Source organism: Gopherus evgoodei, chromosome 10 (genome assembly GCF_007399415.2).
Source record: "Gopherus evgoodei ecotype Sinaloan lineage chromosome 10, rGopEvg1_v1.p, whole genome shotgun sequence".
Classification (NCBI taxonomy): domain Eukaryota; kingdom Metazoa; phylum Chordata; order Testudines; family Testudinidae; genus Gopherus; species Gopherus evgoodei.
Genome location: NC_044331.1, coordinates 85,890,708 through 85,909,118, shown reverse-complemented (window position 1 = coordinate 85,909,118; position 18,411 = coordinate 85,890,708). Strand labels below are relative to the sequence as shown.

The 18,411-nt window shown below is 48.3% G+C and overlaps 1 protein-coding gene across 6 annotated transcripts; it reads right to left on the bottom strand.

The window, feature by feature from the left end:
- Window positions 1–30: 30 nt before the first annotated feature.
- Window positions 31–15,876, bottom strand: KDM8 (lysine demethylase 8). 6 transcript variants are annotated; one of them, XM_030578680.1, is made up of 9 exons: window positions 15,724–15,876; window positions 14,197–14,806; window positions 13,005–13,171; window positions 11,090–11,222; window positions 8,961–9,002; window positions 5,244–5,393; window positions 4,972–4,999; window positions 945–1,081; window positions 616–689 (listed from the first exon to the last, which is right to left on the bottom strand). In XM_030578680.1, exons 2-8 carry the CDS (start codon window positions 14,731–14,733, stop codon window positions 993–995), a joined length of 1,146 nt encoding a protein of 381 aa, XP_030434540.1. In that variant the 5' UTR covers window positions 14,734–14,806; window positions 15,724–15,876; the 3' UTR covers window positions 616–689; window positions 945–992. The 6 variants fall into 6 exon arrangements, with proteins under 6 accessions (XP_030434536.1, XP_030434534.1, XP_030434541.1 ...); XM_030578676.1 differs by lacking the exons at window positions 945–1,081; window positions 4,972–4,999 and adding an exon at window positions 31–500 and having other exon boundaries at window positions 597–689; window positions 15,682–15,876; XM_030578674.1 differs by lacking the exons at window positions 945–1,081; window positions 4,972–4,999 and adding an exon at window positions 31–500 and having other exon boundaries at window positions 597–689.
- Between the last annotated feature and the right edge of the window lie 2,535 nt (window positions 15,877–18,411).

The window sequence follows — 18,411 nt, the reverse complement described above, 5'->3', positions numbered from 1 at the left end:
TCTTGTTTTGGGTATGTATACTTGAGCTGATCATTTGACAGATGCTCTTTATTAGGAATTTGTATTGGAAATATTCACAAAACAGTGGCTGCTGCAGCTCTCTCATTTCTGATTCTTTGTTTAGATTTCTCACTACGTCAGGAAGCAGAAAAAATTGATTTCTTAACCCAGCTCTGCACTTTAAGCAGAAGATAATGAGAACATTCTCATGTTAAGAAAAAACTTTCCTCTGTTGAAGGTCTGAAAATTCTTTCACTAATCAAGAGTACAGCATGCTGCATTTTTTATATTACTTTAAATTGCACAACAGAGATTTATCCACATCAAATAATGGTTTATAACCACCAGAAACTGACAGAGAAGCTGACATCGAGAGATCGTACATAATGCCAGTATTTAACTGGAATAAACAGAACCTGTCCTGGTGTCAGAATACAAGCTTGAAATGCAGCCCGTTCAAACTTGGGGAACTTAACTAAATTGGGATCCTCCACGTCCACCTATAAAGCAAACACACAATTTGTTTTCAGGTCCAAAGATGGTTTGGTTATTTAAAATTAAATTATCAAATTTTTAGACTTTCGGCAGCTATTTACCTGGCTGGTGTTGTGAAGAATTTGAGTTTCATGTGGATATAAATTTTCTGATTCCTGTGGAGAGTACAGACGGATGTATTTTCTTCCAATTACCTGCAGGGGGAAGGATATAAATTTCCCATCTGTCATTAATCTGCACACTACCTGCTGAAATAGGGTTTTATTTCAGTTAATTAGTGATCAGTCTAATGCTCTATCCCTCTGTATCACGACAAGCACTTAACAGTAGAATACAGCGGATTGCCAGATTCTGCGCAAAACAGGTAAAGTCATGATTTTTGCTACTGAGGAACAAGTACTCTATAATGAAGAACGAAATCTGATCAGATTGGGTTGTAAACTATATACCTGGCTTCATGGAACAAGTAAGATGTCCAGAATACTGGGGACATGCTTTTAAGGAAGGGAAGGCAACTCTTCCTCTTGAAATTCATTTTTAATTATATGGCACCCAGTCTCCACAGTGCTGGTGGGGCCAAACATTGCTAGAAGGAAACAATGGTGAAAGGATGGTGAATACAAAGTATTGAGTTAGCCGTGCCTGCTGAGCTGAGCAGTGCTACATTCAAGACGGTCTAATTTTTCCACCACCATTAAATTTGTTCTCTACGTTGTGATGTGTAATTGGGAGAGTAGAATTAGAAAGGCAGCTGGACTGATTGATCTGCACTTCTCTGAGTTGCAGATAGGTGATGTTAAATTAACTGGCAGACTAAAACTAAAGTTGCTAGGCTATGAAACGTCACAGGCGCTTGTGCTCTCTGTTAGCAATAGAATAATGCCTCCATCACTAGCGACCCCTCAATCTGAGGATGATCTCTACCACAGATTTAAATACAGGTCCTGAGAGGACTCTTGCGTCCGATCTGGGAACCACAGGTCCGCCTGCGGTAGGTACAGATATTTTCTGGTGGATCAGCTGCCTGCTGGGGCAAAAAGGTTTCTTCTTTTTAATTCCTTCTCTCTTTCTCTCTCTCTCTCCTCAGCTTTGAGGGCAAGGCACTTCTCCTTGACATGGCACCACTGAGGCTGGTTGGTGGCTTGCTCCTCCCAGCTTGTTATGTCCACATTAGTTTTCTTTGTAGTATTTCCTTCACCACCACAGGATCTCTGATCATGGGTGAGCTGAGAGTAGAGCGCTTGTTTTGGGAGGCGAGAGTCTGGCATCCATACACAATGTCCAGCCCAGCGAACTCTGCATGAGGATCATTGCTTCAATGCTGGTAACACTGGCTTCAGTGAGGATGCTGGCATTAGTGCAGCTATGTTCCCACTTGATGCGAAGGATCTTCCAGAGCCATTCCTGGTGGTACCTCTGCAGACTCTTGAGGTGCTGTTGATAGGACACTCAAGTTTTGCATCCATAAAGGAGTATAGGAATAACTGTTGTCTTATAGACCTGGATCTTGGTGTCCTTATGTAGGTAATGGTCCATAAAAACACGCTGGAGAACTTTCTCAAAGAAAGCACTTGTGCCCCGTATCCTGTGCTTGATCTCGCTATCAATTTTTGCATTTTGAGAGAGTTCGCTACTGAAGTAGCAGAAGTGCTCGACTGTCTCCAAAGTCTGTCCCTCAATGGTGATTTGTGGTGGGTCATGTACAAGGCCTGAGGCAGGCTGATGGTGCACTTTTAGTCTTTTTGAGATTGTGAGAGTCCTAGGCTTTGGTAAGCTTGTGCAAAAAAAAATCCAGTGTGGACTGAAAGTCATCCTGTGTGTGTGCGAGGATGGCACAGTCAGCAGCATACTGAAGATCACTAATGGATACCCGGAGGACTTTAATCTTCAACATCTCCACTCAAAGTCTAAACAGCTGCCCATCCATTCTGTATTGAATGTCAACTCCATTAGGGAGGTGGTCTTTAATGAGGACCAAAATGACTACTAAATAGATGGAGAACAGGGTTGGTGCGATAACACATCCTTGTTTACCAGTTTTGATGACAAAAGGGTCCGTCTCCAGGCCCTTATAGAAAATGGTGGTAGTCATCTGATCATGAAGAAGTCTTATGACCGTAAAAATATTGGGAGGGCAGCCAAATCTGGCCAGCACCTTCCACACGACTTTGTGACTGATGGAGTTGAAGGCCATGTACAGGTCCTGATTTTGCTCCTGAGACTTTTTCTGGATGTGGCAGGCAACGAAGATCATGTCGGTTGTCCTGCAGGATGGTCTGAAACCACACTGAGATACTGGCAATATTTCCTCAGCAAAGGAAAGTAATTGGTTTAAGAGGATACTGGTGAGAATTTCCCCTGCTGTAGATAGCAAGGCAATGCCTCGATAATTTTCACCCTCCAACTTATCTCCTTTCTTAAAGATTGTAACAAGGTTGGCATTTCTCAAGTCTTCCGGAATCTTCTCATACCAGATTTGAATAAAAAATTTGTGGACCTTCTTTACCAGTTCCTCACCTCCAAACTTGTAGACTTCAGCTGGTATGCCATCTGGTCCTGTTGCCTTCTTGTTCTTGGTTTGCATGTGGGCTCGTGGTACTTCTCTGAGCATGGGGGAAGATCAGCAAGAGGTTCTCTTTCATGTCTTGAGGTATGAATTCATAGTGGCATCAAACAGTTGATTCAGGAGTAGCTCAAAATGCTCCTTCCAACTGGCTTTGATGGCTTAGCTGTTTTTAAAATACACTGACCCATCTTGGGCTCAGAGTGGTATAGGAGTATGGGGGCATGGACCATAAATGGCCCCTATTGCCTGAAAAAAGCTCCTCATGCAAGGTATACGAGAGCAAATCTCAATCTTGACCTTTTCTCACCACCATTTGTTTTTGATGTCATGGATTTTCCTTTGAGCTTCAGCCTTGAGTTGCTGGTAGGACTCTTTCTTCTTTTGATTGTGATACATCGTTTTGCCATATGCAATGAGCTTTTCTTTTCTGGTTGAGCGGACCCTGAATATCAGCATCATTTTCATCAAACCAATCTTGGTGATGGCAGGTGACATAGTCAATGGACTCAGCACATGTTGAAAGAGTTGCAGCCTTTAATCCCTTCCAGAAATTTTCATTATCATCATTGACTGTTAGTATGGTGGTCTCCAAGAAAGGTTTGATACTGCTGAAGTTTCTCCTGAGTCACTGTATCTTGAAGAGACTTGACAATGAATTTTTTTTCATATTGATTTTGCCTGCTTACAATGCCTTGATGTGATCTGGAAATTCATAGCCAGGCCTTAGGCAACACTGGAAAAAGAGAAGCAGTTGAACTAAAACTGGGCCTATGAGGTCCCCTGCTGCCCACAATACTCCACTCCCCATTCACTGACTGAGAATCACCTCTTCTCAAGGCACAAGTGTCACAAGGCTAGTTGGAGCAGGACAAGGGATTTTCTCTTATAATACTACCCTATGCAAGGCCATTCCTCCAGAAAGTTCCCAGTTTGCTTTGCAATCTGTATACATTAGGGAATTCTTCCTATCAAAATGCAGTCACCACTGGGTGGAACATGGCAACTGTTTAACTGCATGGCAATTCTAAACAGCCAGTTTTAGAAAAGTGAGTGATAAAGAATACAATCTCTAATTGAAATGTAGTGTACTTAGGTAAGTAGGTCTAACACCCCTTCTCATTAACAAGCACACATAGCCAGGGCCTCAGTTATACGGCTCAGCTGAGAGCATGCACTAGCTATATTTGTCTTAGTGCATTGACTGATGTGTCTGTTAAGAGTCTGAAGGGGAGAAAAGAGCAACTCTGAGGGCTCCAGGCTGTACACAAGCTCACAGTTGAACATCTTATGTTGTAAACTCTGGGCAGGCAACCTTCATGGGTTTGTGCTGCGCTAGTACAAAGTAGCTCCAATCCTCTGGGTGCTTCTGTAAACATTAAAAAAACTACCAGCACTAATTTGGCTGGGGTGAGAACACAGTTTAAACTCTGAATTTTCATGGAAGTACAAAGAGCTATTTCATAAGTTAATCAAGGCTGATGGTGTTGTTTGCCCTTGTGCTATAAACAAGGGGGGCTCTATGTATTTTGCCGCCCCAAGCACGGCAGTCAGGAGGCTTTCGGTGGTGCGCCTGCGGGAGGTCCGCTGGTAATGCGGATTCAGCAGCATGCCTGCGGGAGGTCCGCCAGTCATGCACCTTCGGCGTACCCGCCACTGAAATCGCGGGACCGGTGGACATCCTGCAGAAATGCCACTGAAGGCAGCCTGACTGCCACCCTCACGGTGACCAGCAGGCCACCCCCTGCGGCTTGCCACCTCAGGCACACTTGGCGCCCCGGCTATAAATTCACACAAAACTCTGCTGCATCCTGGAGAGGAAAAGGAAGGTTTTATGGATAATGGAGGAATCTGGAGAAATGGGTTCTTCCCAGCTCTGCCATGGACTCCAGGTGTGACCTTGGGAAACTCACTTCTCCTTTCTGTGCCTGGGTTCCTCATCTGTAAACTGGAGGTAAATAATACTTCCCTACCTCACCGGATGTTGATAGCATAAATCTGTTAACATCTGTCAGATGCTGATATGCAAAGGTGGTGAACACAGAGACATAGTAAACTATTCAGACATGCCACTCTTGTCAATCGAGCCTTTAGCTGCCCTTGTCTCTAGTACTTATGTACGTTCTAGCTGTATTGTTAAAGTTACACTCGGGTTATGCAGTTATAAAAAAAAAAAAGTACAGACCTGGACTAAGAAATTTTGCTGTGGATCTTGATGAAGAGGGGAGATGGTTCCCTCTGGGCCAAACCAAGCATTAATGGTGATGCTATCTTCTTCCCCTTCCCCCAGGCTGCAGTAATCAGGGATGCAAATATCCTGCTTCAGTTCTGGGATCTACTCTCAATAACCAACAACAGAAATGAAATTAATAGGCAGCAGGTTTAAAACAAGCAAAAGGAAGTATTTCTTCACACAACCAACCTGTGGAGCTCATTGCCAGAGGATGTTGTGAAAGCCAAGACTATAACAGGGTTCAAAAAAAGAACTAGGTAAGTTCATGGAGGATAGGTCCATCGATGGCTATTAGCCAAGATGGGCAGTGATGGTGTCCCTAGCCTCTGTTTGCCAGGAGCTGATACTGGACAGCAGTGGATGGATCACTCGATGACTGCCAGTTCTATTAATTTCCTTTGGGGCACCTGGCATTGGCCACTGTTGGAAGACAGGATACTGGGCTAGATGGACCTTAGGTCTGACCCAGTGTGGCTGTTCTTAGGTTCTTATGTAAAAGTACACAATGACCGCGTGCATGTGCTGATGTGCAGAGCAGCGTAAATATGGATGGCATGTCCAGAATAGACGACTAGGCCTTACCTTATCTCAAAGTGCGGACAATGTCACTTAGATCAATACAATGGAGAGAAGTGAGATAGGCCATGTAAATCATATTTCCAAAATTATAAACCAGCTGGTTAAATAAACCACAAAGGTTGGATTGTTCAACAGGGTCAACAGAAGAGTAGGGCCACTGAAGATCTGTAGGAAATGTCTCCAAACTACTGTAATGTAAAGCTAAAATCTACAGGAATTTTTTAATTCTGCAGAGGAATTTTCTTCTTTAGTAGTTAAACTCAAAACACAGTAAGAAACACTAATGAAAATATTGTTTTATTAGTGAATTGACTATATTAATAGCATGTTGATTAAGTTTATTAAAATCTTTTGCATCTTAATAGAACTCAAATAAAATTAACATATTTAATCTACTTTTAAAAAAATGTCCTGCCATTCCCACTCGCTTTCTCCTAATCACAATACACACTTGCCCCATTCTCTTCTTCCTCAGTCTGCCCAGGGCTTCATATCCTTCCCATCATTACAATATCTGAACACCAAAGATTTAGTTTTTCTTCCTACTTCCCCTGGGGCAGTTAGGATTTTTTTTACAGTTACTATTTAATTATTTTTCCTTCTTCCTCTGTTCCCACTTCCTCCTTTCGCAAAGTTGTCACAAGTGTCTTTACTCATGGGCTGAGACCTGTTCAGTAGTTCTTTGTATTGTGATGGCATACAAAGGCTGTCTTCTGGATCAAGACACCATGCTGCTGGGCACTGTGCAGACAGAGACCGTGTCCCTGGCCAGAGAGTTTACAATGTAAGTGGAGACGTGACAAGATGAAGGAAGCCAAAATAGAGAGAAGGTAGAGGAAACGGGAATGAGAATTACAAGAATGAGTCAGCATGGTGGTAATGCATGTGTCTTGGCAGAGGAGCAGATTGCTCTTGAACTATGAAATTAACCCCTCCTCCCCATCCTTCAGTCTGACCCTTGTCACCCCAGTCTACACCCCTCACCAGACATCTCCCCTCCAGCAAACTGGAAGGAAGGTTCAGAAGTAACTGCACAAGCAGAGAGAGGAACAGTTTACTTTCTGAAGATGTGTAGAGAGTAGGGACAGCAGCTCCTAGAAGTGGGGCCACAGGCACTGGAGTTTCAGAAGACAATTCACTTGTCCTGCAATGGTGACAATGATCAGGGACGTGTGATCAGCAACAGAAAGTGATCCCTGGCTTATTTTAAATCCATATACAGTCTAGAGTCATTCCAACCCTCTTATCTAGTCTTGCCAAGAGCAGAGAAAGATCACTGTAAATGAGACTGTAGCACCAGGGAGGTCACTAGGTGACATTACTACAGACTGCTACCAGTTCTGTTTATCTGAACACCCAGGGAGTAGATGATGAAATGAAGCTTGTTGCCTACTGTGGTGCAGCTGAACTGATTGCTTGTAAAGACTGTTCCCTGCCCAAATTTCCGACAGTTATTTCCTGGGTGCAGAGCTGCTTCTCAAGTTATATTCACACACACAAGCAGCATGATATGGTCACAAAGCATTACAAAGGCTGGATTTTCTCACCATTGAAAAGGTACCACCACACTAAACAGGATAGATCCAGGGTAGAGTTACAGACACTTCCTATCCCTTCAAGTTACGGTGCAGGTGGGAAATCCCAAAACATTATGGAGAATACAGAGTCTCCTTCCAATTAACAGAGTGTCCAGGCTGCAACTGAAATCCTCAGTATGACCCATGTGCTGGGAGAAAGCTGACTGGTGCAGAGGACCACATGGTTTGGACAGAGACCTTCCTTAGTGGAAGATTTATTAAAGGGGATACTCTATATCCTAATAAAGAGGATAAGATAGAAGTTGATAAAAAAAAACAGTAAGATCTGAAGAAAAACAGTCAAAGGACAAAAAATTCCATTCAATTACATCACATGAAGGCAAACAACTAAATACTGACATGTTTTATAAATGCTTGTAAATAAATGCTACAAGTCTAAATATTAAAATGGGTGAACTTGAGTGCCTGGTATTAAATGAGGCAACAGGCATCACAGAAACTTGGTGGAATGATGATAATCAATGGGATACAATAATACCAGGGTACGAAATATACAGAAATGACAGAGCAGGCCACACTGGGGGAGGGGTGATGGCACTATGTGTGAAAGAAAGTAGAGTCAAATATACTAAAAATCTTAAATGAATCAAACTGTACCATAGAATCTCTAGGGGTAGAAATTCCATGCTTGCATAGTAAGAGTACAGCAGTAGGAATATATTACTGCCCACCTGACCAGGATGGTGATTGTGAAATCACCAGGGAGATTAGAGAGGCTATAAAAACAGAAACTCCAGTAATAAATGGGGGATTTCAACTAGTCCTGTATTGTCACCTCAGGAAGGGATGCAGGGATAAACTTTTTAGATGCCATTAATGACTGATTCTTGGAGCAGCCAGTCCTTTAACTCAGAAGGGGAGAGGCAATTCTATTCAGCTTCCCGGGTTCATCAGTAATCTCCCTGGACTCCAGGGAGATTACTGATGAACCCGGAAAGCTCAGTAACACATATTGCCTTCTCAGCAGCCTCAGAACCTGCCTGGGGCATATCAAAATCTTCTGGACCTTAGAGACACTCTTCCCCGGGTGGCTTGGGGTCTGGGTTGGGGAGGCATGGTGTGGCTGCAGCTGGACCGAGACTCCTCCAGGCAAGTGGGGAGAGGCCAAAGGGCTTTGGTCAGCCCGCAACAACTCTGGCTGAGGAGGGGTTGGGTAGCGGGTCTTGGGGTCTGGCTGCGGGCTGAAGCCGGTGCTAGGGGGTGTGAATAAGCCACCCCCCTGAGTGACGTAAATTACATCGACCTAAGTGCCAGTGTGGACAGAGCTACGTCAGCACGACAGCCATTGCCTCTCACAGAAGTGGATTTATTATGCTAACAGGAGAAGTCTCTCCCGCTGGCATAGAGCGTCTTCACCAGACATGCTCCAGCGGTGCAGCTGCGCTGATGAAGCTTTTAGTGTAGACTAGCCCGTACCAACAGAAGTTGATCCAGTGAAAGATACTACCTTGTCTCTACAGCAAGCTGAAAAAAAAGTCACTTTTAGATTTACCTGATCAAAAAGTTGATGCTGGGCAAGGTATCCAATGCTATTCTGGAATTACAGGAGAGAAAAAGAGAATGAATAACAGTGTATAGGGTCTGGCTTCACATTTATGAAAGTTACTTATAAATAAAGTTAATTACTGGCATAATTTATTCTGAATAACAACTATTTTGGCTGTAAATGCTCCTTTTGCTGGAGATATGATGCCATGTGGTCCTGCCAGCTCAGATACTTCTGATCCTGATGCTTGTGCCACAGTGCAGGGATGTTTAGTATCTAATCTGATGTCCCATTTCTTCACATCCCTTGTTACAGGTTGCAGTGAAATTGGATCTTATGAGACCTCACAGAGCACCATAATCAATTAGAGGAACAGTACTGGTGACTAAGGGGCTTGGCACCTGGCCTTCACTAGACAGGGTCAGGCCAGACAGATATAGTCATCATCTGGGACAGAATGACTGCTCCAGAAATGGAGGGCAAGAAGGGGAAGAAATGGTCAGAGATTTTCTAGAGTCCTTGTTCCACCTGTAACAGAAGCTTCAGAGAAGGGATCTATGCAATAGCAGGATGAGGCCTCTACAGCTCCACACCCATATTGTCTGTAATATCGGTGAACATGACCAAGGGATGAGTTTGTTTTCTAGTCACACTAACATCTTCACAGTTTCAGTGAGTCACATATAAGACTCATGGGAAAGTGGAGGAGCAAATATGCTGTGAAGAGCACAAAGAACATTCGCGGGATGAGTCTCCTGATGGCATCTGTGCAACCATCCAAACCAGCAGGCCTGTAAAATCCCTTCTATGGCCAGGGAGTCCCCTTTGAAACAGGCAAAGTTTTAGATTGTTCATTGACAGTCTCACACGTAGATCAATATATATGTAACTAGAATCATAGAATATCAGAGCTGGAAGGGACCTCAGGAGGTATCTAGTCCAACCCCCTGCTCAAAGACACGAGAAGTATTTCTTCCGCTCTACTCTGCCCTGGTTAGGCCTCAACTGGAGTATTGTGTCCAGTTCTGGGCACCGCATTTCAAGAAAGATGTGGAGAAATTGGAGAGGGTCCAGAGAAGAGCAACAAGAATGATTAAAGGTCTTGAGAACAAGACCTATGAAGGAAGGCTGAAAGAATTGGGTTTGTTTAGTTTGGAAAAGAGAAGACAGAGGGGACATGATAGCAGTTTTCAGGTATCTAAAAGGGTGTCATAAGGAGGAAGGAGAAAACTTGTTCACCTTAGCCTCTAATGATAGAACAAGAAGCAATGGCCTTAAACTGCAGCAAGGGAGGGTTAGGTTGGACATTAGGAAAAAGTTCCTAACTGTCAGGGTAGTTAAACACTGGAATAGATTGCCTAGGGAAGTTGTGGAATCTCCATCTCTGGAGATATTTAAGAGTAGGTTAGATAAATGTCTATCAGGGATGGTCTAGATAGTATTTGGTCCTGCCATGAGGGCAGGGGACTAGACTTGATGACCTCTCGAGGTCTCTTCCAGTCCTAGAATCTATGAAAGCAGGACAATCCCCAAACAGATTTTTACCCCAATTCCTTAAATAGCCCCCTCAAGGATTGAACTCACAACCCTGGGTTTAGCAAGCCAAAGCTCAAACCACTGAACTATCCCTCCCACATGGGGCATCCCAGAAGAGGGGTGGTCTTAAGTCACCTGCTCAATGCTTAGAAAAGCTCCTAAAATTCCAGTCCACTAATATCTAAATGAGGAGAAAGTGAGTCAGTGGTGCAAACTGGGGACTTCCAATTCCTAAAAATATTTCAGGCACCATGACTCGTGTAAGACAGCTGTCCCCAAACTTTTTACCTTGTGCCCCTCCTTACTCCTGTCCTCCTCCTCCCTCCCCCCTTAGCGGATAGAGGTAAAGAGGCCGAGGTTGGAGCCACAGCTGGGAGCAGAGGCAAGGCCTCAGCTGGGCATGTGGCTGTCAGCCGGGGCCTCCAAATGTTCCTCTGGGGCCCCCAAGGGGGCACGCCCCACAGTTTGGGACCTCTGGTATAAGGTATTGTGCAAGCAGCTCTCTGTTCAAATACCCTTTGCCGAGTGTGTCTAGGACAGAATTCCCCAGTCCAATACCAGACTTTGTCTGGAGATGAAACAATGTGAAAGTAACAGACCTTGTTCACGATATACTGATCAATGAAGTCATTGACCATCATGAGTGTCTGAGACCATTCCTCATCGGTATACCGGGAACCCACTTCCACAGGAACGGTGCGGCAGCCAGCGATTTGACGGAGATAATCCAGACTGGAAGAAAACAGCTTCCATTATTTTCAATCTTAGCTTTAACATTTTCATTATTTTTCCTGGTTTTGATGTCAGATGGAAAATCCATTTTCTGAGAGAGTTTTGTGAACACAGAACATTAGTATCACAGAGCAGCTGTCTCTGTCCTTTGCCCTGACTAAGAAGATTATGGAAACATCCTGAGTACTCCAATGGAGCATTTGCCTGATGGCATAGGTGGCGGGTGAACTGCTGGCTGTGGGAGGCTAGCCCCTAGCCAGCTCTGCCATCCCCTGTGGCCCTGGTCCCCTTCTCTCAGAGCCCCCCCTCAATCCCAAGCATCAGGCGGGCAGCCGCCTGCCCCCGAGCGCAAGGTGGGCAGGCAGCGCAGGGTCCCTCCCCCGAGCGCAGAGTGGGCTGTGCATGGCCTCCCCCGAGTCCCCGCAACCACAGAGTGGGCAGCTCCAGAGCCTCCAGCAACGCCCCCATCCCCAAGCGCGCTGGGCAGCCCCAGCAGCATTGAAGAGGAGCAGCCTGTCTGGGCTGGGGCCAAGGGGGAAAAGGGCAAGCAGGAGTGGGCTTTGGCAATAAGTGTGGGTGGGGCCACATGGGGCTGTTTGTGGGGGGCACAGCCGTCCCCAGCCTATCGGACACACCGCTCATGCCTGATGGCATGTAAACAACACTTCCTGAGACACCCATTTTCCAGAAAGAGTATCCCCATGAGAAAAGGTGGAAGCTGCATTGCTTGGAATATTATTATTAATTATTTTCTATTTACACAGCCCCTGAAGTCTGGTAGGCAATTTACAAGACTAACATGCAGAGAAGGCCTCTGCTCTCAAAAGCCAGCCAACCAGAAAGACCAAGGATGCAGGCACCAAAGGAATGAGCAGTGAGGTTTGTATGCATTTTAATACCACAATTTTTCTTCAGTTAAAAAAACCCCATTTCCTATTTGAACACATCTTTGAGAAGAGAAAAAGGGTTTATAAGAGTACTGAGTGAATAATGAACCATCATTTGTTCAATGAATGTTGCTTCTATTTGTGCTTGTGGATATCAGCAAGCAGGTAAGAGTTTCCTCAAATTAATTTGAGAGTATTTTGTAAATTTATTTACTCTATAGATTAATCAGGGGCTTTTGGCTACAAATATTCACTACACAATATTGAAATTTTAGGTGCATTCTTAGTTGAATGTTAAGGTAAGTCACACGACATCATTAGGCTGAGCCTTAAAGCACTTCCAGTGTTAATATTTGTGCTTGTCAATGAAATATTTCATTTCCAATCATTCTTGTACATGCAACTTTTAAATTCACTTTCATCAAATATTTCTCAGTAAATTTTGATTGTGTGAATGTTTGCAGAAACAAGAGACATGGCTGAGGCAAATTCAAATAAATAACCATGAGAATCTTTGGCAATACATGCCCAGCTCTGATGTATAGCACTAGAAAATGCACCGAAGAGAGGTTCCCTGCATTGGCCTCTGAAAAGATGGCCTTGATGAGAAACCAGCTCTCTTCCAACATCTGATTTCTATTATTCTATCACTAGCAAGGCAGACTCTATTGGGATGCAACTTTCTGACCTGGATCTGTTACAGCCAAGTACTATTAGCAATGAAAAATATTTCAGAAGTAGAGCAAATTATGCAGCAAGATGATGCTCCTAGCAGGAATCACTGGAGCTGGCATTTCATACCTTATGTTATTCTGGGCTTGAGTTAATTGGTGCAGAAAACATGCTTTCTTAATCAGGGCAACAGATGAAGCTGTTTTTAAGCTCTTGTCCTCACCTCCATTTCTTCATACATGGCCAGTGGTCAACAATACCCTCCAGGATGACAGGCTTTTGTGGAATCATATAATTTTCTCTGAAATGCTCTAGAGAAGGGCAGTGAAGCCGTGGAATAACTTCTTCTGATTTTATTGATGGAACGGTAGTGTGGTCATTCCGGATTTTCTGAAACACAGGGATTTTTTAGCACAACAAAGTAACCTGCCCTTTATTACATCAGAAAACATGTATGTTAAAAACAGCGTTAGTCTCTCCCAGCAAAGGAGATGCTGAAATCACTTGAACTGAGGATGTAACATAAACAGAGAAAAGCTACTGTCAACCTGTGGAACTTCATGCCAAAGGATGTTGTGAAGGACAGGACTACAACAGGGTTCAAAAAAGAACTAGATAAATTCATGGAGGATGGGGCCACCAATGGCTATTAGCCAGGTTGGGCAGGGATGGTGTCCCAAGCCTCTATTTGCCAGAAGCTGGGAATGGGTGACAGGATGGATCACTTGATGGTTACCTGTTCTGTTCATTCTCTTTGGGACACCCAACATTGGCCACTTTCAGAAGACAGGATACTGAGCTAGGTGGACCTTTGATCTGACCCAGTATGGCCATTCTTATGTTCTTAAGCAGAATGGGGATAAAATCCTCAGCACTCCTCCAACCTGCAAAGACTTCCCAAAATACCCAGAAGTCTGAAGTAAACTGCTCTTATATCCTAAGCGCATATGGATGGAGAAGACAGATTTACAGATTCCCTCAGGCATACTAGTGAGTGTGTGGGGAAGTTGATTTCCCCTTTGTGTTGCTTGCCCAGCCTCTTTGTATTGCATGTCAGTGGAACAGCCTGCAGTGTCTCACAAAAATCTCACAATGAGTAGCTGGTGGACTGACTTATGGAGGCTGCAATTATCAGTTCTTTTCTCAGCAGCAGGATATAGAATAGGAACAAAAGCAGAAAAGGAAGGGAGATTTCAGCTGGTCACCAAATTAAAAAAAAAAAAAGTAAAATGTACAGAGAGCTGAGATTTCTGCTTTTACTCAAGAATGACAGAGGCCCAGTTACATGATTTACCGCCCCAAGATCAGTGGCTCCCTGACCCAATCTGGATTTTGGGATCTAGTTGTTTGCAGGAATCACCAGTTCCTATTCTGTGTGTAATGCAGTGGTGGGCAAGAACACTGAGAGCTGCTACCTTTCTTTGTGACTCCTTTGCATCTTCTTCAGCAGACCGTTTCCCATACGTCAGATGCTTCTGAAGGACATTAATTATCCTAACCAGGATGTTATCCAATATGGATGCTCCCATCAGCAGTCCCATGTCACAGACCCGAATTGTATCTGCTATGGTGCCTTGCTCACTGCACATACACAAGGCTTTGAAAAGGCAGCCATAAGAATAGACTCGTCGCCAGTCCTTCTCCACATCTCTCCAAGTCCCAATATTAAGCTTTTCCCAAGAGTAATCTATTATTATTTCACTGACTTGTAAGCACGTTTCCCTTGCGCTTCCAGAGCAGAGGCTTTCAGCTCCATATAGGAGGTCTCTAGCTTGCTGGAGTAGTGAGATGACACTTTCCTCCACTTTCTCACTGAAGTCCAATTTCAGGTCTTCCTTAGTGTTGGGCAGCAATGCCCTGATGTCCACCCACACAGTGTTCCCTGCTGAGACCTGATCTGCAGTGGGGCAGGAGCTTGTGGCTAGGCCCTCAGGAGAGCTCGGTCGGGACATGAGGCCCCCCAGAGGCTGACTACTGCTACTGGACAGCTGGGATTAGGGGCTGGTTCTCTTGCCTCACCACCTTCTGTAAACAAACACAAATGCTACGAGCAGAGCCAAAGGGGCCCAATGTGGAAGCCAGGAAGTCACAGTGCCAGACTGAGAGCACCTCGCCCCATGCAGCCACTTGCCCCAAGAGCACCCTCCTCGCCTCGTGCACCCCACTCTCTGAGCGTGCCCCACCCCCATGCACTCCTCACCCCATGCACCCCTCCCTCAGTGCCCCACCCTGTGCATCCCCTCACCCCAAGAGCACCCTCCTCACCTCATGCACTCCTCCCTCTGGGAGTGCCCCACCCCCTCGCCCCATGTACCCCTCCCTCAGTGCCCCACCTCGTGCATCTTGTCACCCAAAGAGCACCCTCCTCACCTCATGCACCCCTCCCTCTGAAAGTACCCCACTCCCATGCACCCTTCCCTCAGTGCCCCACCCCATGCATCCCCTCACCCCAAAAGCCTTGTGACCTCTCCCTCTGAGAGTGCTGCATCCCCTTGCCCCATGCACCCCCCCCAGTGCCACACCTCCATGCACCCCTCCCTCTGAGAGTGCCACCCAACTCCCTTAGAGCACCCTTCCCCCATGCACCCCTCCCTCACTGTCCCACCCTGGGCATCCCCTCACCCCATGAGCACCCTCCTCGCCTTGTGCACCCCTCTGAGAGCGCCCCACCCCCTCGCCCCATGCACCCTCCTGTGCCCCTCCTCCATGCACCCCTCCCTCTGAGAGTGCCACCCAACTCCCTTAGAGCACCTTTCCCATGCACCCCTCCCTCACTGTCCCACCCTGGGCATCCCCTCACCCCATGAGCACCCTCCTCGCCTTGTGCACCCCTCCGAGAGCGCCCCACCCCCTCGCCCCATGCACCCTCCCTCACTGTCCCACCCTGGGCATCCCCTCACCCCTAGAGCGCCTCCTGCAGCCCGCGGGGAACCGCCTCGCACCTCTCAGCAGCGCCGCCTATCGGAGCCCTGCAGCCAGCGCCCCGCGCACCACTCGGCGCTCCGAGTTCCGCATCCACTGGGCCTGCGCAGCCCCGCTCCCACCTGAGCTGACAGCGCGGAGACGGCGCCTCCTGCCGTCCTCCCGCTTCCCGGCCCCGCCCCCCGGCGGCGCGCGGGCCCCAGATGGGGGCGGGGCCTGGCCGGAGCAGCCGGCCGCGGCCTGTGGGGAGCGCAGTGCCTGCCCGCCTCAGGCTCTGCGCTGCCTCGGCCCGGCCCGTGTTAGGCCGAGCCCGGCAGGCCCCTCTGGTCCCGTCACGGACACGCCGGTGGGTGTGAACCCGCCCCACGCCCTGCCCGTGAGCGACGCTCCCCGGCCCGTCACTGCACGGGGGGGCTGGGCCGGAAAGCGGCGGGGGCGGGGTCCGAGCGACAAAGGACCAAGACCGGTCGCAGAAACGTTCTCAGACCGGCGGGGGGGGGGAGGAGTATCGGGGCGGGACGTACCCAACGCACCCGCCATGAAGTGTAATGGGGACGGGGGGCGGGACGTACCCAACCCACCCGAGGTGAAGTGTAATGGGGACGGGGGGCGGGACGTACCACACCCACCCGAGGTTTGAAGTGTAATGGGGATGGGTGGGCAGGACGTACCCAACGCACCCGCCGTGAAGTGTAATGGAGATGGGGGGTGGGACGTACCAAACCCACCCGCGGTGAAGTGTAATGGAAATGGGGGGCGGGACGTACCCAACGCACCCGAGGTGAAGTGTAATGGGGACCAGGGGTGGGACGTACCCAACGCACCCGCCGTGAAGTGTAATGGAGATGGGGGGTGGGACGTACCAAACCCACCCGAGGTGAAGTGTAATGGGGACCAGGGGTGGGACGTACCAAACCCACCCGAGGTGAAGTTAATGGGGCCGGGGGGCGGGACGTACCCAACCCACCCGCCGTGAAGTGTAATGGGGACGGGGGGCAGGACGTACCAAACCCACCCGGTGTGAAGTGTAATGGAGATGGGTGGGCGGGACGTACCAAACCCACCTGAGGTAAAGTTAATGGGGACAGGGGGGCGGGACGTACCCAACGCACCCGCCGTGAAGTGTAATGGAGATGGGTGGGCGGGACGTACCAAACCCACCCGAGGTGAAGTTAATGGGGCCGGGGGGCGGGACGTACCAAACCCACCCGAGGTGAAGTTAATGGGGCCGGGGGGCGGTACATACCCAATGCACCCGCGGTGAAGTGTAATGGAAATGGGGGGCGGGACGTACCCTACGCACCCGAGGTGAAGTGTAATGGGGACCAGGGGTGGGACGTACCCAACGCACCCGCCGTGAAGTGTAATGGAGATGGGGGGTGGGACGTACCAAACCCACCCGAGGTGAAGTGTAATGGGGACCAGGGATGGGACGTACCCAACGCACCCGCCGTGAAGTGTAATGGAGATGGGTGGGCGGGACGTACCAAACCCACCCGAGGTGAAGTTAATGGGGCCGGGGGGCGGGACGTACCCAACCCACCCGCCGTGAAGTGTAATGGGGACGGGGGGCGGGACGTACCAAACCCACCCGGTGTGAAGTGTAATGGAGATGGGTGGGCGGGACGTACCAAACCCACCCGAGGTGAAGTTAATGGGGCCGGGGGGCGGGACGTACCAAACCCACCCGAGGTGAAGTTAATGGGGCCGGGGGGGCGGTACATACCCAATGCACCCGCGGTGAAGTGTAATGGGGACCGGGGTGGGACGTACCAAACCCACCCGCCGTGAAGTGTAATGGAGATGGGTGGGCGGGACATACCAAACCCACCCGCCGTGAAGTGTAATGGGGCCGGGGGCCGGGACGTACCACACCCACCCGAGGTTTGAAGTGTAATGGAGATGGGTGGGCGGGACGTACCAAACCCACCTGAGGTAAAGTTAATGGGGACAGGGGGGCGGGACGTACCCAACGCACCCGAGGTGAAGTTAATGGGGCCGGGGGGCGGTACATACCCAATGCACCCGCGGTGAAGTGTAATGGGGACAGGGGGGCGGGACGTACCCAACGCACCCGAGGTGAAGTTAATGGGGCCGGGGGGCGGTACATACCCAATGCACCCGCGGTGAAGTGTAATGGAAATGGGAGGCGGGACGTACCAAACCCACCCGAGGTGAAGTTAATGGGGACAGGGGCGGTATGTACCCAATGCACTCGCAGTGAAGTTAATGGAGATGGTGGGTGGGACGTACCCAACCCACCCGGTGTGAAGTTACTGGGGACTGGGGGCAGGACGTACCAAACCCACCCGAGGTGAAGTGTAATGGGGACCAGGGGTGGGACGTACCAAACCCACCTGAGGTGAAGTTAATGGAGACGGGGGGTGGGACGTACCCAACCCACCCGAGGTGAAGTTAATGGGGTCGGGGGGCGGTACATACCCAATGCACCCGCGGTGAAGTGTAATGGAGATGGGGGGTGGGACGTACCAAACCCACCCGAGATGAAGTGTAATGGCCACAGAGGGGCGGGACGTACCCAACGCACTTGAGGTGAAGTTAATGGGGATCGGGGGTTATCGGGGTGGGACGTATCAAACTCACCCTGGGAAGCGGGGATGGGTGGGGCAGCTGCCATGTTGCGGGAGCGAGTCCGGTTCTCGGCACTGCCCATTGATTGTGAGGGAACAATGTGGGGTGTGGGTGCA